This window comes from Trichosurus vulpecula, chromosome 1 (assembly GCF_011100635.1).
Source record: "Trichosurus vulpecula isolate mTriVul1 chromosome 1, mTriVul1.pri, whole genome shotgun sequence".
NCBI lineage: Eukaryota > Metazoa > Chordata > Mammalia > Diprotodontia > Phalangeridae > Trichosurus > Trichosurus vulpecula.
In genome coordinates, this window is record NC_050573.1 from 21,630,089 (window position 1) to 21,655,601 (window position 25,513).

Below are 25,513 nucleotides of genomic sequence, written 5' to 3' on the forward strand. Positions count from 1 at the left end.
CTCCCCTCCCCCACTCTCCCCCGTGCGCGCTCCCGCCGCCCCGCTCCGCCTCGGACCCGGGCCGCGCGCGTCCCCGCCGCCCGCCTTTACCCGCTCGGGGCCGGGGCCGGGGCCGTCTCAGCCCGATCCCCCCGCGCTCCGCCGGGCCCCGGACAGCGGCCGAGGCCGCGCCGCCATCCTGCCCCCGGTCTGTCCGCACCTCGGCGCTCCGTCCGGAAACGCGGCCCGACCCCACAGACGTTCCGAGAAGAGGAGAAAGTCGGGGAGCGGAGGAGGCGGGAAGGGAACGTGCGGCGGAGGCTTGAGCCGGGAGCACCTTGCGGGGCGGAAGCTAGGGCCTCCAGCGGGGCGGAAGTGTCAGCCCCGCCTCGCCCCGCCCCGGCTCGCCCCGGCTCGCCCCGGCTCGGCCCCCGTGCGCCTGCGCCAACTCTTTCCTGGCTGCCCCGGTCCCGGCTCGGCGGCTCCGGCGCTCTCGGGCTTTTCATGGTGAGCGGACGCTGGGCAGGGCGGGAGAGGAGAGGGCCGGGCCCGCCCGGGGGAAGCGGAAGGGTGCGGGGGAGCCGTAGAGGACAGGCGCGGGGCGGAGGGGCGGGAAGGCGCCCCCGGCGGGCGCCGCACCCCTCCAGCCTACGCCCCGTAAATGCCGGACTGGAGCGGGGGGGGGCGGTGGGAAGGGGGCTACGGGCGCTGCTGAGGAAGGACCCGATGGGCGGAGCGGGCGGGGGGGCGAGAGCCCCCCCCGACATGGAAGCGACGGCCGGGGGTCCAGCCCCGCTTCCCCTCCCTGGCCTCAGTTTCCCTAACTGTAAAATGAGGGGCGTGGTCTAGATGACATCCCAGATCCCTTCCAGCTCTAGAACTATGACCGTGATTGCGTGTGAGCTTGGACAGGTCAGCTCCCTGGGCCTCAGTTTCCCCATCTGTAAAATGCGAGGGTGGGACTAGATGGCTTCCGGGGTCCCTTGCAGCTCCATTCGGTAGTGAATTTGCATGGGATGATCTCTTCGATTCCTTTCTATTCAAAATCTCCTGTATGCGTGTTTAACACAGTAATAATAGCTAGCATTTATTATATATAGCACTTAAGGGTTGTCAAAGTACTTGACCCATCTTTATCCTTATGACAAGGGGTTTGTACTGAATGAACCTGCTCTAAACAGTAATTTTATGATCCAGGGGAGGGGCCTTCTGGATTTGGGGTCAGACACTAGGTAGTGAGGGACTCCCTGGACAGTAAATGGTTCTCAAGGACTTTTTTGCAAGGGGTCTTTGTGAGCAGTCGCTTAAAGGAGTTATGGGGGGGGGGATTAGGGTCTGGTTTGGGAGGACCCAACAGTAAGGGAAGGAGACCCCAAAGGAGGGCCAGGGGGATGGTAAGTCAGGTCCTGAGTTCAGGGTCACTTGGTCTTTGGGCTTACAGTTGTAAAGCAAGGGCCCTCCCTCAGGGCAATTGGAACCTTTTCTGTCAAGGTCTGAGGTGAAGAGGCTGATGAACCCTCTTTGGAGCTTATGGGGAAGTTACTGTAGTTTGGTTTGCTTGCACTTTAAGTGATGGGAGTGTCTGGAGACAGGGATACCTATCCAGATCCAGTGCCTCATTGTTTGCCACAGCCCCTTCCCATTCCCATCCCTTCTGCCTTGTCCCTGCCCAGATGCCCTTTGAATGGCCATGACTGGCCAAGGGAAGCTCCAGAATGTCCATAAGTCCTCCAAGGGGCCAGGCCCTTCTCTGCAGGCTGGCCTGGGAGGGTGAATGGAAAACCTTAAAGTTAGTAAGCATTTATTAATCACTTTGTGTGTGCCAGACACCATGCTAAAGTGCTTAGGGTACAAAGAAAAGTAAAGGCAGTGCCTGCTCCCGGTGAACTCATACACTAATGGGGAGAGACAACATGAGTGAGATATATGCAGAATAAATTGGAGATAATAGAGGGAAAGTGCTAGCATTAAGGGGGATTGGAAAAGGTGTCTTGTAGAAAGTAGGATTTTAGCTGGGTCTTAACGGAAGCTGGAAAGGCAGGAGGGAAAGGGGGAGAATTCCAGGCATGGGAGAACAGCCAGTGAAATTGCAAGGAGTCAGGGAAGCCAGTGTCACTGGATCTCAGAGCAGGGGGAGGGGAGCAGTAAGGGGTTAGAATATTGGGAAGGAGGGGCAGGTTAGTTAGGGCTTTGAATGCTAGGAGAGTTTCTCTTTGAGCCTGGAGCCACTGCAGTGTATTGAATTTGGAAGAGGGGGGTGACTTACTTTGAGATCACTTTGACAGCTGAGTGAAGGTTGTAAACCTGTGAAGTTTGAGCCGGGTGAAGGTTGGACTGGAGTGGGAAGAGGCTGAAGCTGCTAGTGGAGTAGTACAATAGGGGTTTGATGAGGGACCACTGGAGTGGTAACAGTATCAGAAGAGAAGGGGATTAAGGCCAACTTGTTGCACAGGTGCAATTGATAGAGATGTTGCAAAGATGAACTCGACAAGCCTTGGCAATGGCTTCAATGTGGGGGAGTGGGGGTGGGAGAGGTAGTGAGGAGTCCGGGAGGACACCCAGTGTGCCATCCTGGGGGACTGAGGGGTGGGGGATCCCCTGGACAGTGATAGGGAGATTTGGCTTAGACCCATCTGTCAGAACCGAGCCTTGAATGTCCCTGATAATGGAGTTGATCCAATTTGTCTGATGAGTAGAATAGAAAGTCCAATTTCCAGCTCTAGAAGTGATGCTTGCCAAGAGGCTTTTTTATAGTTTGTCTTAAGTCATAGCTAAAGAAGAGACAACATGAGAATTTACCAATTTGGGAGACCGAATGGTTAAGCAACTTTTGATAGAATTGGAGGCATTATTCTGATTGTTTAGATGGGTCTCCTATTAAAATAAGAGAATGTTAGCCTTGGAACATCCTGGTCCAGCTGCCTCAGTTTACAGAGGAGGCCAGAGAGAAGTGACTTGTCACAGGTTGGACATACTGTAGATCCTGTACCGATACGCCCACTGCCCCGTTCATTAAGCATTGGCCAGGCTGGATGGTTGGATTCCCTTCTTGGAAGAAGGGAATGAATCTCTGAGTGTTCTGGGATGTGAGACATAAAAGACATCCTGGAGAATGAAATCACTCTGGTTTGGTGGTGGGGAGGGCAGGGCCCCCGGTGCTAATTACAATGTAATTATTAAAATAGACGAGTCAAAGTTCTGTCTTGAAATTGGAGGAGAAGGGGTAGCAGGAGAGATGAGAAAGTTATTCCCTGAGGGGGCAGTATCCTTGGAAAAAAGAGAATCCTTTACTGCCCCAGGATTGGGATAAATAAAGCCTTCTCTTTGATTGAATAGAACTGGTAACTGACACCTTGTATGTCAGTTTCCTCCTTTTCCTCCCAGTCTCCACCACTACTTTAATAATGAAATAAAATCTTTGACAAAGTAGAGGAGCGGTCAGAGGGCTGGCGCCCCTGTGGAGGAGGGAGCTGGCGGGGGTCCTTCCTCAGCCACTTGGCTGTGGCTCGAATTAATTGTAACCCAGGCCCCAAGGTGGACCTAAATGGGGCCAGATCATTTTCTCCCAGGGCCTCTACAGATCCTTCAGCAAACTGGCCTATGGACTTTGGAAAGTGGTCCAGCTTCCTTTGCCAGATCTGAAGACAGTAAATCCAGGTCAGGGGATCTCAGCCATTGTCTTGGGGCAGTTCAGCCTGGTACTGTTCAGGGAGCTGACTCTGAAATGGAAAAAGCACTTTGGGAGATTTAGAAGGCTTCCTCTTATGGTTATGGTGCTGTAGACCGACTGCCTAGGAATGTGAAAGCATGTTTATGTGTGAGGGGGGCGGGTGGAGGTGGGGTACAAAGACAAAATTTAAATCAGGGAAATTCTTCTTGAAGCTAGATTTTTTCTGCTTTAAAAAAAAAAGTCCACAAGCACTGATTAAACATCTTTGTATGTGCCAGTTTAACTCAGTAAACATTTACTAAGTACCTACTATGTGCCAGCCACTGTGCTAAGTACTGGGGTTATAAAGAAAGCCCCCCAAACAACAGTCCCTGCCTTCAAGGACCTTGCATTCTAATGAAGGAGGTAACATAGTAACCACTGGGTGCAAGCCTGGAGAGGGGCCTCTGCACCGGGGAAGTAGTAGCTGGCTGGGGTTGGGGGATCAGGAAAGGCTCCTACAGTGGGTGGAATTTGAGCTGAGTTTTGAAAGAAGTCAAGGAAACTTAATAGGTAGAGGTAAGGGAACGGACTCTATTCCAGGTGTGAGACAGCCAGTGGGAGAAGGACGGAGATGGGCAAGGGAGAGTGTGTTCAAGCAGCTTCCAGGGGACCAGCGTGGCTGGAATAGAGTTGGTGCTAGAGGAGAGGGAAGTAGGAGGTGATAGGGAAGGGAAGCAGGTGCTGGATTATGAAGAGCATTGAATGTCAAACAAGAGTTTCAATTTCATCCTGGAATTAAGCAGAGAACCATGGGCGCTCCCCGGGGGGCAGTGGGATGTGTGATCGAGTGAGGAGAGGTTTGGGTCAGAAGCTATCCGGGAGGCTCCTGTGATTGTCTAAGTGGGAGACAACGAAGGCAAGAGAGAAGGGGCCTCGGAGACAAGATTTGGTGAGAGGTGGGCTGTCTGGGGAGAACAAGGAGTCGGTGGACATTGAGTTTGTATCCCCAGTGGGAGGTTGGCGATGACCTCAGTAGTGATAGGAAAGTTTGGAATTGGGAGTGCTTGGGGAGAAAGATGAAGGACATGTTGAGGTGGAGATGCCCACGGGACCTCCAGTTGGATGACGGTCAGGGGACACTTGGTGATGTAGGGCTGGAAATGTCACCCTCAAAACAGGTTTCCATAGCCACCATCATTCACTAGGACTTTGGGCAAGTCACTCATCCTCTTTGGGCCTCAGTTTCCACACCTGTAAAATTAGATGATAACCGAGGGCCTTCTGAGCTCTGACCTCCCATGTTCTGAGTCACTGTTCGCCCTGAAGTTAGAAATGTGGCTCCGAGGTCTCAGTTATGTTGTGTGGTAGGTAACAGGTATCAAAAGACCCTAAGCTGGTAAAGCTTGGGCTTGGCTCCTGTACAAGATATAGGTGTTGACTGAAGAATTTATATTCAGTTCAGTTCAACAAATACAGTATTTAGGCAGTCAATCAACAAGCATCTATTAAGGGCATACTGTGTGCTGTCAAAATAGAATGTCAAAATGAAACTGTCCTTGTTCTCACAGAGACTCTGTTCTAAAGGGGGGATAGGACTTGTCACTGTAAAGTACTAAGTCTCTACACAGTAAGCACTGGGATTGGGAAGAAGCAGGAAGTGAGATCTGCATGGAGTGAGCCTCAGAGGGCAGCCAGGGCCAAAGGCCCAGTGACAGGGTGGACTGTCTCATCCATCAAAGCAAGTGGGCTGGTTGGCTGGAGCATAGAGTATGTGACGCTGATAGGTAATCACTTGTCAGCCTCGAAAAGCCGGCCTGTGGCCTGCTGGTGAAGGCCTTTGGGTTTGTGTTGTAGCCTAGGGTCAGTGGGAGCTGCCTCAGGACAGGGGAGGCAGCCCCATGATCACACCTGTACTTCAGGAATCTCAGTTGGCAGCTCTGTGGGAAATGGATTGGGGGAGAGGCTGAAGGCCCATAGGTGGCTGCTGCAGAAGTCTGGGTAGAGGAAGAGGAAGGTCTGTCCTGCCACAAGCAGAGAGACCAGGACAAATAGGAGAGACTGAAAGATGTGACTTGGCATGGGGTGGACTCCAGGCCTGAGATTCCCAGGTGACTAAAAGCATGTTGGGAAGGTAGCAGAGCCAGGCACAGGGGGAAAGACTGTGATGGGGTACACGGGATGCTGGGAGGAGAAACGATCTCCAGGTGGGAAGTCAGAGGACTGGGGCTGTGGAAGGGGCCATGGAGTTAAAGGAGAAAGGAATCATTGGTGTTGGTGGAGAGAGGGGCTTCAGCAGAGTGCAAGGGCCTGAGAGAGGAGGGGGAGGGGGAGGGGGAGAAGAGGACTGCTTCCGAGGGAGATGGCACTGAGAAATGTGGGATCGGGAGAGGCCTTGGCAGGGGTGGGCCCTCAGCTACACTGGCCAAATCCACTATTTCCACCTTTGCAGCCAGCGCTGTCCATCCAGCCACTTTCTCTCCTGTCTCCTGTACCTGCCCCCTGTGTTCAGGCCCAGATTCTTGCAGCATCCTCCTCCTTGGCCAGTCCTCCACAGCTGCTCTGTGTGTCTGTGTCTATCCGTCTGTGTCTGTCTGTGTTTCCTTAAGCCATGATCCGACCGTGTGACTCCCCTTCTCAACCTGGCTTCCTGTTGCTTTGAAGATAAAGCATAACTCCTGTGCTTAACTTTCAATGCCTGCACAACCTGCCTCCAGCCTCAGTGGAGCCTGCCCTCTGCAGGGGGCCAACCTGGCCTCTTCTCTGTCCTCTGCTGGGAGCTGGCCCCTGCCCAGGCATGGAATGCTCTCGCTCCTTCCTTTTGCCTCATAGTGGAGGCCCTTCCCCAACAGCAGTGTCCTTACCTAAACTGCTTAGCTACTTTGTATCGGTACTTATTAACTTTACAATCAGGCTGTATATTTTTAGATATATTTGTTGTGCCTTTACCCCCTCCCTCCTCCTGCCATGTTAGCCCCTCAAGAGCAAAGATTGTCCCCGTGCTTGGCATTAGAGGTGCTTAATCAATATTTGATTGAGTCCTGAGAAAGGCAGTTTTTTAGGCTATTCAGAATCTGAGTGAGGAAAGGAAACCTTTTAAATACCCAAAGCACCAGTGCTTGGGATTTTGCCAGTGTCTGATATAACTGGCTGATGGCACTTATGATGGGCCACCCCAGCATCCTCTGCCCTGTCTCTGAAGCCGGGCCCTGTTTGACAACATGGTTGCTTGGCTCCCTGGGGCTCCCGGACAAGCCGAAAAGCAGAGCTTGTCTGTGCCTCCTGGGGAAAACCACCTTGGGAAGTGCTGTCTGGTTCGTGGAGCCCCCACTTAGACATGGGCTATTTACAAACTGCTTGTTTGGAACTAATGTGACCAAAGGATTTAAAGCTGGAAGGCAGGGAGCTTAGCAATTACCTGGGCCAAACCCCCCCCCATTTTACAAATGGAGAAACTGAGCCCCAGAAAACAGAAGTGACTTGGTTCGGGTCGCTCCTGTAGTAAGAGGCAGAGCCAGGGTTTTCCCCAGGTCTTCCTGACTCTGTATTATGAAGATTCTGGTGCCTGTGTCTGGAACAGCAGCCTGTGGATGGTGGATAGGGTCCCCAGTTGGTTCTCTAAAGCTTTTTTCATTTCTATCATAGCTGAGCTCAATAGTTTATCACCACCATGGTCCTAGAATAGTAATTACTCCTATTAGTACCATAATAGTAATTACCAACACTAGTACAATTGTCTCTGGGGAAGTGGGTCCCAGGGTACTCAGCTCTAGTAAAAAGGCAGTTCTCCCTGTCCAGCCATCGCCATGTGCTGCCCCGCCATCCCATGTCTGATCTGCTCAGCTTGCCTTGGGGGGGGGGGTGCTCCCCTGGGCCTGGTGAAGCTGCTGTGTGACTGTCTTCCCCCACCTCTGGCAGGAAGAGATGTCGGGAGAAAGTGTGGTGAGCTCAGCGGTGCCAGCTGCTTCCACCCGCACCACTTCCTTCAAGGGGACGAGCCCCAGCTCCAAGTACGTGAAGCTCAATGTGGGGGGCGCCCTCTACTACACCACCATGCAGACCCTCACCAAGCAGGACACCATGCTGAAGGCCATGTTCAGCGGAAGGATGGAGGTGCTCACTGACAGCGAAGGTGAGGACCAGCCCGACCCTGGGGAAGGGAGTGGGGCAGGCTCCTCTGAGCCCAGGCCGCCTGCTGGATGGGCCAGGTAGTGAGTGGGTGGGGGAGAAGGGAGAGGGGGCATTGCGAGCAGGCTAGCCAACTGCCAGTCTTACATGATGAGAGTGCCAGTGTGGGCCCAGGTAGTGAGTAGGTGGGGGAGAAGGAAGAGGGGGCATTGCGAGCAGGCTAGCCAACTGCCAGTCTTATGTGATGAGAATGCCAGTGTGGGTCCAGGTGTGCGGGACAGCTTGTGGGAGGTTTGATCATGGCCTCAGCCAAGGCTTGAGGAGAGTGCTGAACCAAGAGTCAGGAAGACCAGGGTTTGGGACCCGCCCCTGACCCATGTTAGCTCTCTGGGCCCCAGCGAGTCAGAGCAGTTCAGTGATGCAGGGGATGGAGCGCCCGGCCTGGAGTCAGGAAGATACAAGTTCAAATCCAGCCTCCGACATTTACTGGCTGTGTGACCCTGGGCAAGTCACTTGGTTTTCCCCTCAGTTCATCATCTGTAAAATGAGCTGGAGAAGAAAATAACAAACCAGGAAATGGTAAACCACACCAGCATCCTTGCCAAGAAAACCCCGAGGAGGGTCATGAAGAATCAGATGTGACTGAAAATGACTGAACAGCAACAGCTCCAACAAGTCAGTTCCCCTCCTGGGTCTGAGTTTTCCCATCTGTAAACTAGGGCCTAGACGGCCTGGGAAGTCCCTCCCACTTTGAGTGTAAGAGCCTTCATGAAGCAGGGCAGAGCCCACTCTGAGGCTCCTGCTGCCATCAGGTCCTGGAGAGGAAAGAACCAGAGGATGTTCCTTTGTTTGTGACTTTGGGGGTTTCCCTTTTGTAAGTTGAGAGCATGGGGGTGCCCTTAAGTCTGCTCTCTTTGGCTCCCTGGAAGGAGCCATGAGCAGCTAGTCTTGAGAAAGGATTCATGGAGGGCATCTCTTCCAACAGTAGAACAGCTTTCATCAGAAGAGAGGGCTGGGGGGACAAGGGGGCAGCTGCAGGACACTAAATATGGGGGTTGGGGTGGCCAGGAGGAGAGGGGCCACAGGTGGGGGAGGCCAGGACTGTGCTGGGCACCCCAGAGCTGTGCTCCTGTGGCCTGCTTTGTCCAGCAGAGGCCATCAGGATGGGCCTGTCAGCAGTCTGCTCTCATCCCATCCCTCCCGCATCGCCCTTCTCTGGCTTCGTCTTCCTTCTCTCTACCCTGAAGCCCTGGTCCCCCCCACATCACACTGTTCCTTCTGTGCTTCATGGTGCCACTGGAGGCCCCTCACCGCAGCCAGGCTGGCCATCATGGCCACCCCACGTTTCTTTCTCCTCTTTCCTAGTACTGCAGAGACTGGTCGACCCTTGTCAGCCCAGCCTCCTAGACCACCCTCTCTCAGTGAGGCGAGGAAACAGGCCTTCTCTGTGCCATGCCTCCACACCCTGCCACGTCATCCCCCATTTCCTCCTCCTTTGTTCCCTTCTTGGACAAAGTAGGCATTCCTTGCCAAAGCCAACAGCTCGCCTTGGCCTCTTGACCCTCTCCCTTCCCATCTCCTCCAGGAGCTCTTGGGTCCTCCCTGTCCCCCTCTTCTGGGCTACCCACTGCCAGGCCCAGGATCCCCCAAACCTTCCACCCCCTTGGGCCATTGTCCCACACCTCCCCTCCTTCCACTGAGGGCCGGAGCCCTAGGAAGAAAGCACTAGCATCGCCTGCCTTCAGCTTCCTCGCCTCCTCCCCACTCCTTGGACTGGGGCTTTTGGTCTCACTGCCCAGCAGAGACTTCTCTCTCCACAGTCACCACTGATTTTGAAATGGTTGATGCTGGTGGCCTTTTCTCAGGGCTCATCATTCTTGACTTCTGGGTCTGACTGACCCTGGTGGCCACCCCTTCTTCTTGGCCTTTGTCCAAGACTGAGAGGGGGACATTAACATCTCCTGCCACTATTATATTACTCGCTACATGTGCTCGTAATTCAGTTAGTTTTTCCTTCATGAATTTAGATTTCATCGATATCAAATTGCCTGTCTTCTCAAGGAGAGGAGGAAGAGAAAAAATTCGGAACTCCAAATTTTAAAAAAATGAATGCTAAAAGTTATTTCTAAATGTAATTTTAAAAACCACAATTTTCCAAACTTAGACGCTGCAACATTTAAGGCATCTGAGTTCCGTGCTGCTCTTGGTCAGTTTCCTCGGGTTCTTTTCAGCAGGATGTTGTCTCTGGTTTATCTCTTTTTATCTCCTGCCCCCTAACCCTGGACATCTGCCCCAAGGTTCTGTCTCTGGACTTGCCTAGCATGTTTTTATTTGTCGAGTCATTTCAGTCATGTCTGACTCTTTGTGACCCCATTTGGGGTTTTATTGGGAGAGATACTGGAGTGCCATTCCCTTCTCTAGCTCACTATACAGATAAGGAAACTGAGGCAAACAGGGTGAAGTGACTTGCCCAGGGTCACACAGCTAGTAAGTGTCTGAGGCTGGATTTGACCTCAGGTCTGCTAGTACTCTGTGTGCTATGGGGCCACCTAGCTTCCCCCCACCGTACCATATTAGTGTATAATAAGCATTTAATGTTTCTTATTAGTGTTGTCATGAGCTCCCTTGAGTTTAATGAACATGTATGTGGACATGGATGAACTCCAGTTTTGTCTCTGCAGCCCCTACTGCCTGGATGTCCCAGGAGGTGTCTACAACAGGCCCCCCCCCCCATACTGTCCTCTTCCTGTTTCTGTTGAGCACCAGCCTTCTAGTCCTTGAATTTGCAGATTCTGAGGCATCCTTGACTCTTCCCCCACCCCCTCCAGAACCAGTCAGCAGCAGCATCTCTGCTGTCCATCCCTCCTCTTCAGTCACTTAGCTGCTGCCCTACTTTGCATCCTCATCCCCTTTTCCCTGACTATTTGCAATAACCTTCTAATCGAATCCTTGTTTCCAGGCTCTCTTCTTTCCGACCCATCCTCCATCTAGATACACAGATAATCTTCCCAGTGTGCAGGTGCAACAATATCATTTCCTTACCTAAGAATTCTCTGCAGCTCCCTGCTGTTTTTAAGACAGGATGAAAAACGCCTTCATTTGTCCTGTGGGAGCCTTGACAGCCTGCCTTTCTAGACCTCCTTCCCCTTTACTCGCTCCACATGCCAGCCAGACTAGTCCCCAGCCTCCTTGTCTTTGCATGAGCTATCCCTCATGCCTGGAGCATCCTCTCTCGTCTCCTTACGATCGCTGGTCACTTTATCCTTGGTCCTTACTTGCCCAAGCCTGGCACTGTGCCTGGCACATAGGAGGCATTTCATTAAAATTTGTGTTCACTGCCTGCCCTCGGGAGGCCTTTCCTGATCCCTCTCATTGTTGGTGCGACCTGTCCCCTGGCAGATCAGAAGTCTTTCAGGCTTGGGCCTGGTGTTGATCTTGTCTTTGTGGCCCCAGCACTTGGCACGGTGCTGTGCCTGTTGTGTCCAGGGTTTGTGGGACTGGACACAGACCTTCCTCCCTTTCTTCTAACAGTGGTGAGTCGGGGGGTCAGGCTGCCTACATGAGGAGGCAAACTCATTGTACCCTAGCATCGCAATAACCTGGGCATTGACCCTCAGATGTGGCCACGTTGTCTCCCCAAGCTCTGTGCTCCTGGGAGGTAATGGATGTAGGTCCCCCTGCGCAGCCTCAAGCCTTACTGCCACCTTGGCTGATTTGACTCACTTAGCAGGGCCGTGGTGAGAAAAGAGTCCTATGTAAACCTCAGAAGTGGGAGCTGGTGGTATTCCCTGCTCTCTCTGGCCCAGTGTGCCATCCTCTGCCTTGCAGTGGCCTCGAGGCCAGGGCACTTGGAGACAAGCATTTTTATTTGGGTCCCAGGTCAGGCATAGACTGATCCAAACTCCAAGACCAACAAACCCACATGTTGAACTTCTCTTCCCTGGCCCCAAGAGAGGGGGCAGCTGACAGTGCTTGACATCTGGGACTTGCTGAGGCTTGGCCCAAGCCACCAGCTGAGGTCCGTGCTCCAACCTGTTGTTCTCTGTCCCTTGTCCAGACCTGCTGGGCCTTTAGGAGGGAGAGGGCTGCCTTTTGTCTTGCCACACCCAGCATCTCCTGAGACTATTTGTGGAAACCAAGACAATAACATGGGAGCCTCTGAAGGAAATGAGCCTGATCTGATAAGTTCAGCCCCCACCCAGAGGCTGGCACCACCCTGTAGGGAGGGGGCGGCAGGAAGGGGAACCAGACCATGTGCTGTGCTTTGCGAAGGAAGTGAGGGCAAGGTGCCCCCCCCCCCCAGTTCTCCACAGAGTGGGTTGTTTCTCAGACTCAAGAGCCACGGTCCAAAGGCCTTCAGGTCCCTGCCTATGAGTCAGAGGGTTTTACCAGCCCTGTGGCTGGTATGACCTCCTGAAAGTTTGTGACAGGTTGGCTACTATTGGGGGCCATCTATGGGCCAGACAAGCCCAGCAGCCCTGTGGGGCGGCAGCTGAGGCAGTGCAAAGACCTCTGGAGTTGGAGTCTGAGGACCTGGGTGCAAATCCCGGCTCTGCCTCTTACCTGCTGGGTGACTGTAGCTAAGTCATTCTCCTCTGCGGGCCTCAGTTTGACTCACCTATGAAATGAGATTGGATGGGATGACCTCTGACATCTGCCCAAGCCCTAAATCTCTTGTCCTAACCTGCCTTTGGCTTCCTACTCCTGTGGCAGACCACGCTTGTGGGGGCCTTTGCTCTATCCTCATCCTTCTTGACCTCCCTCAGGATTGGCCCCTGTTGACCCTCCCTCTTGAACACACACTGCCTCTCCTTCTCCATCTCCTTTGCTGGGTCATCAGCTATTTCCTGCCCCCAGCTGTGGGCATCTGGCCCACCCGTGGGCTCTGGTCTGTCCCTGCCCAGCCCAGACTCCTCAGAGCCTGCCACACAACTTGACATCTGCTAGACCCTTCATCAGTGTTGGCTTCTGGGGGTGTCATCAGCTCCCAGAGGTTCAGTTATCTCTGCCTAAGTGGACCCCAAATTTATCTGTCCAGCTCTAGTCCTTCTCCTGAACACTAGTTATGCTTCCCCTCTCAGAGACCCAGCTGCCACCTGGGTGGGGGATGGTGCCACATATACCCCAGGCTGAGTTGTCTGGTAATGGGCATCAGGGCACTAGCATTTTACACCCAGCATCTAGCTCTGCCAAAGCCTTCTCTGGGCCTTTGTGGAGGCCAGGGGAAGGGGCCAGGGACTCACCCCGCAACATGCTTCCCCGGGGTGTTGGATTGACTCACTTGCTAAAATGAGTCAGGTGTTTAGCCCCTGTGGATGGGAAATATCTGCCCATTTCTGGGACTTGCCAGAAGACATGGAAGTCCCAAATCTGGCACCACAAAGGGGATCCAGTTTGGCCTGTTTGAGGGGAGGAGGGCCAGGGGCCTTGTCTGGGGGGTGGACGATGGGTGATGGGGCGTGGACGCCACAAGTTCTTGGACTCCAACTGCTGATTTCCAGAATAGCCACAGATGCAGCTGTCAGGGCAAATGGGCCCTCTCCTAGGATCTCATCAGAGCTTCAGGCTCGAGTTCCCAGGATTCTGCCAAAGCTCTCATGTTCCCCTTCATCCCTTGGGCTGTTGGAGCCCTCAGCTGCTAAACCAGCTCCTTGTCTCTCCATCTGTGGAATGGTCTCAGGTGATCCCCATGACAGTGAGGAGCCTGGATTCCTGGCCCCTTGACCCCAGGCAGGCTCATCTCCCTAAACCAGGCTCGCCCCAGGGGCTCTGCTGGTGCAGACACTCACTGACTTTTAGTGGCTCATTTCAATCAAGTATTTGGAGGTGATCAAAGGGAGCTGCCTTATTGTTCCAAATAGAGGCTGAGTCCACAAGGAGAGACAGGTCTGCATGGGGTCGTCTTCCACCGGGCAGCTGGCGACGGCCAAGGCTATGACTTGGCGGGGAAGTCCTAGGCCTGCACCATAGGCGCAGAGAATGTCAGTGACTTGCCTTGGGTCATGCAGCTAGTAGGCCTCAGGATCTGAACCTGGGTCTTCCTGACATCTCTCTGTCCATGAGCCTTGCTGCCTCTAAGAGGCCTGAGCACGGCTGATGATTATGTCCTGGGAATAGAGCACAGTGACAGAAATGACCAAGATGGGGATGCTGAAAAGGAGCCCAGCATCTTTATTTGTATTGAAAGAAACATCTTCTCAAAACCTGTCCCTGTGGACAGTAATTCTGAGTAACTTTTTCAGTGTTAGTTCATTCCCATTTTATAAATAAGGGCTCAAAGGGTGACTTAGCCAAGGTCACACAGAGGCAAGATTTGAACCCAGGTCTTCTGACTCCTGTTCGTGTATTCCCATCATCCCACACCATCCTTTGAAGTACATCAAACCCTGCAGCCCTCCAGAGCGCCCACTCTGAAATCTGCTCAGTCCAACCATGCACACCTTCCCCAGATGGCTGGGTCAGTCTGGGTGTGTATGTGTATATACGTACTGTGGGGGAGGGGGGAACATCCATGTGTGTATGTGTGCTTATGTATGTGCATCCTCACATGCATATGTTGTGTGGGTGTGTGTATATATGCATGCGTGGATATATAATGTGTGTTTATACCTGTATATGCCCACATACGTGTGTGTGTACATCCAGGGCTGTAGAGAGTAAGCTGGTGACATTGAATTGGATCAGATAAGGTGATAGGGCCGTGTCACATTTGGGGAATGTTGCCCCACCCTTAGTGGCCCCCAATTTTTTGTGGCCATGACAGCCCAGCCTCTGCCCACCATGCAGTACAACTGTGGGTTGTGGGAGTCCGTAATCTCAGAAGAATCCGAATTGCAGCTTACCCAGAGTACCCTGGGGTGGTACCCTCCCTACCCACCTGCCAGGTGTCATTGGGCCTTGTTGAAGGCTTAGAGGTGGGGGCGGGGAGGGGAGTGGGGGGGCAGGATGCGTGTGTTTCAGACTGTCAGGGATCTCTCCCTGGAGGGCAGAGAAAGGAGGCTTGGTCACAGAGGATGAAGGAGGTGAGAGTGGCGGATTGGGCCTTCTCCAGTAGAGACAGAGAAAGGCCTCCAGAGCATGAGGGGCTGAGGGATCCAGTTGGGGGGTTGATGGAGAGACATGGAGGAGAATCATGCAGGCTGGGACAGTGTGCAGGGTTGTGAGCCGTGTTGCTGGGGAGGCTGCCTACCTGCTGCAGGGAGGGCACTGATCAGGCCTGAGTCAGGCCCGAGTCAGCCCCAGCACATACCTGCGTTCAGGGCGTCCCCACTCTGGGAAAGGAGGGGCTGGAGAGAACTGTGCTGAGACTGAGCACACCCGTAGGCATCACCTTCCTTTAAGTGTTTGATGGGGCATGATTCTTCAGGTTGGCCCGGGGGGTTGGGGGGTGACATGCTAATTTTGGTCTCCACTGAGCTGGGGAGATAGGACCGACCTGAGCAATCCTGAGCCAGCCTTAATAGACCAGATGGTCTATGAGTAGTGTTGAATTAAGAACTTTCTTATGGCGTGGAGGGGGCCTTGGGTTCCCCCAGGCTCAGGAAGGGCCTTGCCTACCAGCCCAGCCACAAGTGTCTGTTGTCCGAGGCCCAGCCTGGTGCTCCATGAGCTACCACTGGTCGGCTGTGTGGTGGGACTTTATGCAATCAGAGTGGCTCACAGAGACCATCGCTAAGGTAGGTGGGGACCAGGACCTGCCTCTGGAGAGAGGACCCTCACCTACCAAATCCCAGCTTCCAGAAAGAGGGCAGTGTATCAATGACATTGGAGGGGAGCAGAGATGTGTCAGGGCCTTGGAGGCAGAGCCAGAGCTGGGCCTTGGAGAGTCCAGGCCACCCAAGGAGGACACGGCGTGAGTGAAGAGGCAGGGGGCGTCCGTAGCAAAGGATCTTGGGAATTTGTAAGGCAGCACAGTCTCCCTCAAGCACGAGGGGAGGGTCTGTGAACCTGGCTTTTCTTTTCAAACATTTCAGTATCAGTTGGCTTCCTTTGCACTTCTTTTGAGACAGTGAGGAGGTACAATAGAGAGAGCTCTGGTCTCGGGGTCCAGAAGACCCAAGTTCAAATCCTGCCTCAGGTACTTCTTGGCCACATGAGTCTGGATGAGTAACTCAGCCTTTCCCAGGCTCAGTTTCCTCATCTGCAAATGGGGGTGATAACAGCCCCTCCCTCTCAGGGTTGTTGTGAGGATCAGATCTGCAGATCCAGAAGCACTATCTAAGTAAGTATCGGTTCTTATTTTATGCATTTAAAACCACGGTTCTGAGCAGAGGTCGGTAGGTTTCACCAGACAGCCAGAGGATCCACCCACCACACACTTAAATAAAGATCCCTATACTCATGCATTAGCAGGAACCCTGCCCCACTACATTCCATAACCATAGGAGGCCAGCCCCCCTCCAGGCTGCTGTCCCCATTTCTCCTGTCCATCTCCCGAGGCAGCCTGTTGTTCAAGACCAGTCTCTCCTTCCAGGAGGGAGAGACCTAGCACCTCCGGTCAGAACTGGCCACCAAATACCCAGGCCCAGTGGCCAGGCTTAATCAGCATCTGAAGAAGATGGCCCTCCCCAAGCTGAGCCCCCCTTGGCCATTGGGGGAGGGGTTTCCCTTTATAAAGCAATTAGATATATTTTAAAGTTAAAATGGCATTAATTGGAACTGCCCGGCATGTGTGCAGTCTCCTCTGCCCATATTTGTCCAAAATATGATTCCTTCACCACAAGCATTTCCTGACAGCATTCTTGGGCCTGAGCCCGACCGCGTGGACCTCCTGGTAGTTTATGGAAACTCAAGGCTGTCTGTCACTTGTCTGCTTGAAGTGAGGGGTCTCTGCTCAGATCTCGCAGCTGGATGGTCTGTGGATCAAAGATGTGAGAAGAGGAAGAGCCCTTCCCTGATAGAACAGTGGAGAAATGGGGGCCTTCTCTGCGGGGCCTCTGCCTGGATTCTCATACCAAGATAGCTCCCATCCTGCAGTGCCCCAAGTGCCCCCGAGGGGTGGGAATGGACATGTCCAGGAGCATCATGGAGCAGGCTGAACGCCAGTTGTGGTTTGGAGTTGAGAAAGCCCCTTCCTCTCTCTAAGACTCAGTTTGCCCCTTGGAAAATGGGCATGCACTTGCTTCTGAGCTGTGGTTGAAGGACAGAGTATGTCCCATCATCCTGAGCCTATTGATGGGAGTGATAGTGTCAGACCAGGTAAGGTCACGTAAGCCAGCTGTGCAGGACAGAGAGCTGGCCTTGTAGCCAAGAGGTGCCCCAACCCATCCTGGCTGAGTGAGCCTCCCCGCTGGAGGGGCTCCCCTCCCCACACTCTTTACACCAGTGAAATCCCCGCTCCTGGTCCATGCCTGCCCTGTTATGAAGGAGGGTTACCCCCATTTTGTAGATGATGAAACTGAGCCTCCAGGAGCTTAGGGCAGGGGTGGGGGTGTGCATGTCATTCCTTTTTAAAGGTTTTCTGAATGCTCACTGCACTGCCCTGGCCCTGAGGCTCAGGGAAGGCCTGAAGCCTTTCGCCTTGTTCTCCTCTGCTGACCAGCCGTCTGTGCTTGGACTCTTGTCTCGAAACAATCTGCTAGTGGCTGCTGAAGGGGTGTGAGACCCACCAACAGCCAGCACACAGAAAGCTGCCAACACAGGGTCTTTTGATCTGCTTTACTAAGGAAAGCAACATTAAGGGGTCAGCAATCTCAGTTTAATCAAACATACAAATACCATTCACTTAGTTCAGGGGAAAAAGCCAGCACCCTGAACTTCAGAGCAAATACAATCAAATTACAAACGTACATTTATAAACAGACTAAATACAAGTCATAGTTACCAAGGAACCATCAACATCTGAGTTCAGCCAGGAGCTTGACAACGGCTGGCCCAGAGTCACGCGCCACTCCTGCTGTGACTGAGTTCCAAAGGAAAAAGCCAACCTCCGGGTTTATATATCTTGTTCAGGGTCAAAGGTGAGTCACACATGTGACTCACCCACGTGACCTGAAAGTGGCACAAAAATGCATCTTAAACCCATGTGGTCTAAAAGCCTCTGATGTCACAAACATGTCACTCAAACCCGTGTAGACCCGGCTTTCCCTTGAGGCAAAGAGGTCATCAAGGGCTCCTAATTTAATCAAGGAAACAAAGGCCAAACTCTTCAAGGGCACTTGGTTGAATAAGTGCTAAGAGTCCATCTTGATTGCCAATACACCCTTCCCTCCTGACCGTTTCTCCGGCCTTCTCTGAGTTCTCTGCACCATCCCTGTTGTAATGGGCACAGCCCTCTTCATCATGCTCACATGCCACGGTCTCATCGGCCATCCCTTAGCAGCGGGCAGCCAGGGTCTTCCCCATTCTTGCTGCTATCAGAGTGGCAACCATCTGTTTTGGCACTGGGGGCAACTCTCCTCTCTCTTGGGGAAGGGGGCATGTCCACCAGACTAGCCGTGCGCTTGGATCAGAAGGTTTGTATTGTTGGTCATTTGCATGTGAGCTCCTTGAGGTGGGGGCTGTGTTGGCTTCTCTTTGCATCCCCCCAGGCTCACCTAACACGGTGCCTGACACTTGGTGTGAGCTTGCTGACTTTACTTCTTCAATCTGATTCTGAGTCATGTGAGTGGTGATTTACCCGGAGCTGCCCACATGTGAGCGGGAGCCTGGTCTTCTGTCTCCAAGTCAGACATTCTTTCTGTTTCATCAGGTTCTAGTTTTTATCAATGCCAGGGCTATGTGTTGTTGTCCTTGACATAGGAAGTCGGGGAGGGGACTGGCTAAGGGCAGCCACGTGTATGATGTGCCATCTTTGTAAAGACGTTTGCCTTCCTGTCTACCCAGCCACAAATGCCAGGCGTGTTTGTGCTGTTGGCATTTGGCTGTGGGGAGGGGTGGCTGCCGATTATCCATAGGAGCTTGGAGACCCTAAGTAATTTGGATGTGTTAAGTAGGTTTAAGAGCAGATTTCAGAGGCTGCTGGTGCTAGGCACCAGGGGGACAAGCCCTTCCACAAGGTAGCAGACCTGCCAAAGGTGGGAGACAGCAGCGAAGGCAACAGCTTTGTGTTCAGAGCCACCTCAGGATCACCACAAAGAGTGACCCGGGCCCCTAAGTTCATGAAAAATCCCTTGGCCCAGTGGAGTCCGTCACTGCAGAAAGGGCAGGGCCTCTGGGGTGGGAGCCTCCAGAAGGGAGTGCTGTGTAAGAAAACATGTATCTATGAAACAGGACCACTAAGGCCAGCCCCACAGGCCAGGCTCTGTTTTGGGTGGCTTATTGGGCTGTGTGGCAGCAGCGGCAGCACCTTAGCTGGATTTGGCAGGGTTTGTAACATGGCTACCATTTGCAGGCCTGGGCCTCAGTTTCCCTCTCTCTAAAATGAGACGGCTGGTTGAGTGGGCAATGTTGTTGGATAAGGCTGGCCGGCAGGAGGCATCCCAAGAGCAAGGAGAAGACAGGCAGCAGCTTGGAAACTGAGCTTCCACACAGACATCCACGACACTGACTTGTTGGGAGGTCAACGGAAGGAAAGGTTCTGAGCAAAATCCTTCTCTTCCCTCGGCCGCCAGTCCCCTGAACAGCCCACCCTGCAGCCATGGACACGATGCTCCCTTCATGGGCAGCTGTAGCTCCAGGCTTCTTACATCTTACATGACCTTGGAGGTCACAGGCATGTCATCCAACACCTCTTGTTTCTACACGGGAGGAAACTAAGGCCACCCCACAAGAGTAAGCGAGGGCCCACAGGCAGAGCGAAAACATGAATCTCGGTGCTCCAGCTCCAAGGATAGCTGGGCCTGGCCTCGGGCTCTCTGTAGCCTGGTGAGCCAGCACTGAGGAGAGGAGGGCTCTGCCGTCTTGCTGGGCCACTGGCTAAGGGTAGTGTTTGGGTCCCTGCAGAAGGGATGTGCCCGGACATCCAGCCTCTCGTGCCTTCCTACTCTTGTCCTCACTGGCTCCTTTGTTCTCTTTCCACACAGGTTGGATCCTCATTGACCGGTGTGGGAAACACTTTGGTACGATCCTCAACTATTTACGGGATGGGGCTGTTCCACTGCCCGAGAGCCGCCGGGAAGTTGAGGAGCTCCTGGCAGAGGCCAAGTACTACCTGGTCCAGGGCCTGGTGGACGAGTGCCTGGCAGCCTTGCAGGTGGGTGTCTGGCCTCCTCAAGACTCAGCACCTGCCCCAGGACGCACCACCTTCTATTCTCCCCCTTCACCTATCCCCTCCTTGGGGTGGCCTCATGGGACCCTGAAGTATCTCCCCCTCCTGGCACTACCCCACTTGCCACCCAGAGCCCCTTGATTGGGCTGGCTTGGGTAGCCATTCTCAGGAGTCACCCGCTTGGAGAAACCCCAGCAGTTTCCTTGCCTAATATCAGAGGAAAATTCAGTCTCTTTACCTGAGCCCATAGGCTCCCTCCATTTCAATAAACATTTATTAAGTGCTTGATGTTTGCCAGGCACTGGGCTAAGTGCCAAGGTCACAAAAAGAGGCAAAAACCAGCCCCGGCCCTCAGGGACTTTGTGCATGAGATGAATGTCCCATTCTCCAAGCTTGGCAAAGAGTATGAAGGTCCAGCTTCCACTCAGAGCCTTTAGCTGTTCCCCTGGGGGCACTTCATCCCTTGTCCAAGATTTGAAAAGTTAGCCTTGTTCTGCTTGGGTGGAAGCTGTGGGGCCTGGTGGAGGCCAGACCCCTGAATGGGTGCCTGGGGAGCCAGCGAGCCCTCCCCCCCTTCCTGGAAGTCTTTAAGCAGAAGCTGCTGACCACTTGGTGGGTGAGCTGTTGTGGGGGTTCCTTTGCTGTGTGGGGTGGGCGCCTTCTAACTGAAAATCTGCCAGATCTGTACTGTGAAAAGATTTCTACTAAGCCCACTCATTGGAGGAATAGAAACTTCCAGGAAGATAGCAGAGTTTGGACCATGCATTGGAATTTGGGCTCGAATCTTACCTGTCCTTCTTAGAATTTTCTCCTCCCTGCCCCCAAGCTCTGCATCCTCGAGGCTCTGTGTCTGGCATCGGGCATTTCAGGACTCCATGTTGTCAAGACCATGTGTCTTGTGCAGGGCAAGACTGCACATTTCTGGGCACACTGGGCAGAGATCTCCTGAAGGAGCCACCTGGCGTCTGGCAGACTCCCTTTTCTTGCCATTAGGACTTGTTGAGAACACTTGGAATTTAGAGCCCCCACCAGACCCAGAGCAGAGGAAACGCTGCGCCCTGGGCTGGGCCTCGGGAAGGCCTGGTCCTGAGAGGGGGAGAAGTCTCCCTCTGGGCAGACCCCCCAGACTGAGGGCAAATTTTGTTCCAGCAGAACAAAGACTCCTATGAACCATTCTGCAAGGTCCCTGTGATCACCTCCTCCAAAGAGGAGCAGAAACTGATAGCAACGTCCAACAAGGTGAGTGGGAGGCCACATCTCTGCTGATTCTCCAGGAGGTGAGGGTGGGGTACTTGTGACCAGGCCTCCATCTAGGGCAAGGGAAGGAGAACAAGCATTTGTTAAGTGCCACCTGTGGGCGGGTGCTGTGCCCAGGCTTTGCAGATACTTCACTCTCTCCTCACAGCAGCCCTGGGAGGTAGGTGCTGTCATAATGATCCCTGTTTGATAGCTGAGGAAACTGAGGCAAGCAAAGGTTAAATGACTTGCCCAGGGTCACCTAGCTATAAATTATTTGAGACTGGATTTGAACTCAAGTCTCTGGACTCTGGGCCCTGCGCTTCCCATTTATCCCTCCTCTCCCAAATGTGACTCACTCTAAAGAGCCCTTCTTGCCTTTCCCTTCTCTCCTGTCCTGTGCCAGGTCTCCAGTCCTGGCACCTGGCCAGTCTGTCAGATAATTTTATTTTTTCTTTCTTTAAATGCAGCCAGCAGTGAAGTTGCTTTACAACAGAAGTAACAACAAGTATTCTTACACCAGGTAAGGCCACCGTGGCTCGGGGGCAACACAATTATTGCCAGCAGGAAAACCTCAGAGACCCCCGAACCCCGACCCCCCCTTCTAAAGATGAGGCAGTCACTCCCCTGAGCTCATGCCCAGGTTAATGAAACCAGAGTCAGGACGGGAACTCAGGTCTTCTATTGAACCTCAGCAGGCGTTTTGTCTCCTCACTTCTATCCCCTGCTTGCCCACCCGCCAAAAGCCAGTGCCCCACCAGGATTCTCACTGCTTCAGGAAACTTATTTCTGCCTCAGTGCTTCCTCGGGTTGAGAATTCAAGGTGGAGGCAGATCACAGAAACAGGCAGAGGGAAGATCCCGGAAACAGGCAGAGGAAGATCATGGAAACATGGCAAAGACTTTCCATTGAGCCTTCCACTCATCAAGAGGGCACCTGTGAGCCTGTTCAGAGCTTGTGTTCAAACACTGACTAAGCACCTATTCTGTACTGAGGCCTAATTCTTGAAGGGATAGGCATACTATGAGCATACACAGAGAGGTCCATAGCAGGGACATAGAGGAGACAGCTCCAATAACTGAAGAAGTTCCGATGGCCCTGTGCACAGCATGGCACCATCATTGATCAGTTGCCCAGCTGTGTTGATTCTGTGTCTCTGCAGAAACCAGCCTCCTCTGCCCCTCAGTCACATTCCCACCGCTATTACCCTGACTGGGGCCTCATTTCCTCTCTCCTGATTGATCTCACCTTGAGCCCCCTCCCTCCCCCCATCCAATTAATCAGGATCATTAATGAAGTGGTTAGCACAGATTCATCAACTGCAGTGTGTTGACTCCATCTGGTTTCTCAAAACGTTGTGGTTCTGTGGTTCATTCTGATCTGCCTGGCCCCTCCTTGCCCCATCCCCCACCCACCTCAGGTGATGCCCTCCCCCTGGAAGGGCTGTTCTGCCCACCAGCCCATTCACACTGTGCCAGTCCATGGGCATGGTTCACCACCGTGGATGTTCTTTTGTAGCAATTCTGATGACAACATGTTGAAAAACATTGAGCTGTTTGACAAGCTGTCACTGCGTTTCAACGGGAGGGTCCTGTTTATCAAGGATGTCATTGGTGATGAGATCTGCTGCTGGTCCTTCTACGGTCAGGGCCGGAAGATTGCGGAAGTCTGCTGTACATCCATCGTCTACGCCACAGAGAAGAAGCAGACCAAGGTGAGGGCCCTGAGAGGCCTCCTGGGAGCCCAGGGCTAGAGCCGGAAGGGGCCCAGAGTGGGGCAGGACCTGGCCTGGGTCACAGAGGGAGGAGGGGCGGGGTTGGAACTGGGCCTGGATCCAGCCTCTCCACGGCACTGCTACATCTGTGCCAAGATGGCCCTCACGGTGCTTTGGCTACTTTGGTGCCTCTGCTCTTGAAAAGCTGTCTTCTCTCATCTCTGCTGTCCAGGCTTGGCGAGACCAGGTCACAGTCCTGTTTGGCCCCCCCAAGCCTTGTGGTCCACTGGTCAGCCCAAGCTGGACTGGGCAAGTGCTCTGTCCCTCAGATGAAGGGGAACCTTCCACCAGGAGCCACAGGACTGAGGGGGGAGGAGGATGGGAGGGAAGAAGGGAGGAAGAGAGGAGAAAATGAGAGAAGAGAGAAGGAATGGAGAGAAATGAAAGAGATCTGACTTAGTCTTCTAGGCCCAGATGTATTAGGCAGGATTGGGTGGGGAGGGTAGCAGACTTACTGGGAGGCAGCTTGGGGTTCCAAGTCTAGCTGGCCCCCCTGACCACTAGAACTGTCCAGCCCGAGGAGGTGGCCTAGGCTTCCTTCCCAGCTGGAGACAGTGATTCTCCTGTTGAAGGTTCTAGGCACATTTAAGAGGGGAGAGAAGAAACCTGGGCAAACGGTGATGGCTGTCTTGGAACATGCGAAGGTTTGCGCTGTGGACGAGGGATTCGATGGTTCTGTTTGGGCTCCAGGAGCAGAATTAGGAGCTGGGGCTGGGGGCAGAAGGCATGAGGGGGCAGGCTTGCACTCATGGTCAGGAAGGCTCTTCCAACAGTTAGAGCACGCCCCAGATGGAATAGAGGGCCTTCCCACCGCAGAAGCTCATGGAGCAGAGGCCGGATGACCATTTGTCAGGGGGATTCATATCTCAGGAAGGCCTGCCCTGTCCAGTGCCCAGTCCTGAGAGGCAAGGCCCCTCAGCCCTTGGCTGCTGTATGGCGATGGAGGCTGTTTGCTTTCCTGCCACACCCTCCTGCGCTGCCTGCTTTTTGGTGAAGGGGAAGCAGGTACCACGGGCCTATTTGCTGCTGCAGGAGGCTTGGGTTTGCTCCCCTTAGGAGCCGCTGCTGGGCACATGCATACAATTAGAGGGGCCCAGAAAGCCAGCAATGGGCACAGCTTGATTTTGAGGAGAAACAGACCACAAGTGGAAGCTGGAATCCTCTTTAAATGGACCACAGTGTGGATGGGGAAGGCACTGGGTGCCCTCTAAAATCGTCTTCCTGAGAAATTGGCCTCTCTCTCCACCCCGTAATCCATCCACAGCGGACGGTGCAGGAGATGGCATGCTGGGCCTGGAGTCAGGAAGACCTGAGTTCAAATGTGACCTCAGTCACTAATTAGCTGTGACCCTGAGCAAGCCACTGAACCTGTTTGCCTCAGTTTCCCCTCACCTGCAAAATGGGGATAATAGCACTGACCTTGCAGGGTTTTTGTGAGGATCAAACGAGATAATCTTTGCAAAGCACGTAGCACAGTGCCTGGCACACAGTCAGCCCCTTATCAGCATTAGCGCTTAGCTGCCTCTTCCCTCCCCTTGTCCATCCTCTGCCCCAGCAGCAGTCGTGGCTACACATTCCTCTGCCAACCTTTTAGGCCTATAGGCCCCTCCTGCAGCAAGTCATTGGGTTCTTCTGGCTCAGGAAGCTGAACAACATTCTGAACATGATTCCCTAATCACCGGATAACCTTCAAAATGAACCTTAGAATGTCATGAACGTCTCTCCGTTTGGGACATTTGTAGGACCCCCACCTTGCCCTCTGTTCCTTCTGGGGGATGAAGAACCAGATTAACAAGAGAAACAGAAGCTCAGAACAGAAGACAGATTACCTCTATAACAACTAAGAGAGAACATTTCCCCTTCCCCATGTTAGCCCAGGCAGAGTCACACCCGGCATGTGGGCCTCAAGGCCCGCCCCCCTCCCCATCTGTCTTGGTTGCCCCCTTCATTCCTTCCCTGCCAGTCTAGGGAGCAGGGAGAGGTTGGGTTTGAAGCGGGCCTGGCTCAGTGGCCATCCATCCTGCCAGCAGACAGGTCCTGGTATCCATGGGGCCCCCATCCTTGGGTGGCATGACCACCCTTGGAAAGACTGTCCCCAGAAGTGTCTGCAGTGAGACAGTTCCCTTTCTGAGTGGAAGCAGGGTCTTCCCTTTGCTTTCCTGATGAACTTCCCTGAGCTATTCAATCCGGATTGGTTTTTCATTTGTAGAAAGGGACATCACATTGAAATGAATGTCCAAGCATTTGTTTCACTTTCACTCTAAACACACTTTAGGGTGCTTAAGGACAAAGAATTGCATATAGCAGCCCACCTTTTAAATTGGGCATCGGTGGTCTGTAAAGCAGTGGAATTTTGGGTCCCTGCCCCACGGGCCCTAGAGAGAAGAAAACACCAAAGGTCTCTGTCCACAGCCCTCAAGAGGGGTTTTCCACCAACTTCAAGGTGCAGCTCCCCAGCCCTGAACCTTTTCTTGTAAAAAATTCCCAAAACCTTCATGTTCTGGGCAGGTTTGGAAGGAATCCTAAAATGTCGGAGATGAACAGACTTTGGAGATAAGAGTAGGTGACGTGTATGGACACACATTTATGTAGCTTTAAA

General features: G+C 53.3%; 2 protein-coding genes across 5 annotated transcripts in view; one reads left to right on the plus strand and one right to left on the minus strand.

The window, feature by feature from the left end:
- The window catches only part of UBE3B (ubiquitin protein ligase E3B), a 54,914-nt gene extending 54,695 nt beyond the window's left edge, over nucleotides 1–219 (minus strand). Inside the window, exon 1 of one of the 3 annotated variants that reach the window (XM_036741792.1) lies at nucleotides 91–219. The gene's annotated coding sequence lies outside the window, so the exon portion shown is untranslated. The remainder of the gene's footprint in view (nucleotides 1–90) is intronic. The other 2 variants (XM_036741791.1, XM_036741790.1) reach the window with 2 other exon arrangements.
- A 180-nt stretch (nucleotides 220–399) lies between these two features.
- The window catches only part of KCTD10 (potassium channel tetramerization domain containing 10), a 30,112-nt gene continuing 4,998 nt past the window's right edge, over nucleotides 400–25,513 (plus strand). Inside the window, exons 1-6 of one of the 2 annotated variants that reach the window (XM_036767936.1) lie at nucleotides 400–486; nucleotides 7,547–7,760; nucleotides 19,720–19,889; nucleotides 21,057–21,143; nucleotides 21,611–21,663; nucleotides 22,659–22,854. In XM_036767936.1, the coding sequence (XP_036623831.1) occupies nucleotides 484–486; nucleotides 7,547–7,760; nucleotides 19,720–19,889; nucleotides 21,057–21,143; nucleotides 21,611–21,663; nucleotides 22,659–22,854 (723 nt within the window). In that variant the 5' untranslated portion in view covers nucleotides 400–483. Of the gene's footprint in view, nucleotides 487–7,546; nucleotides 7,761–19,719; nucleotides 19,890–21,053; nucleotides 21,144–21,610; nucleotides 21,664–22,658; nucleotides 22,855–25,513 lie in introns of both variants that reach the window. The other variant, XM_036767928.1, reaches the window with a different exon arrangement.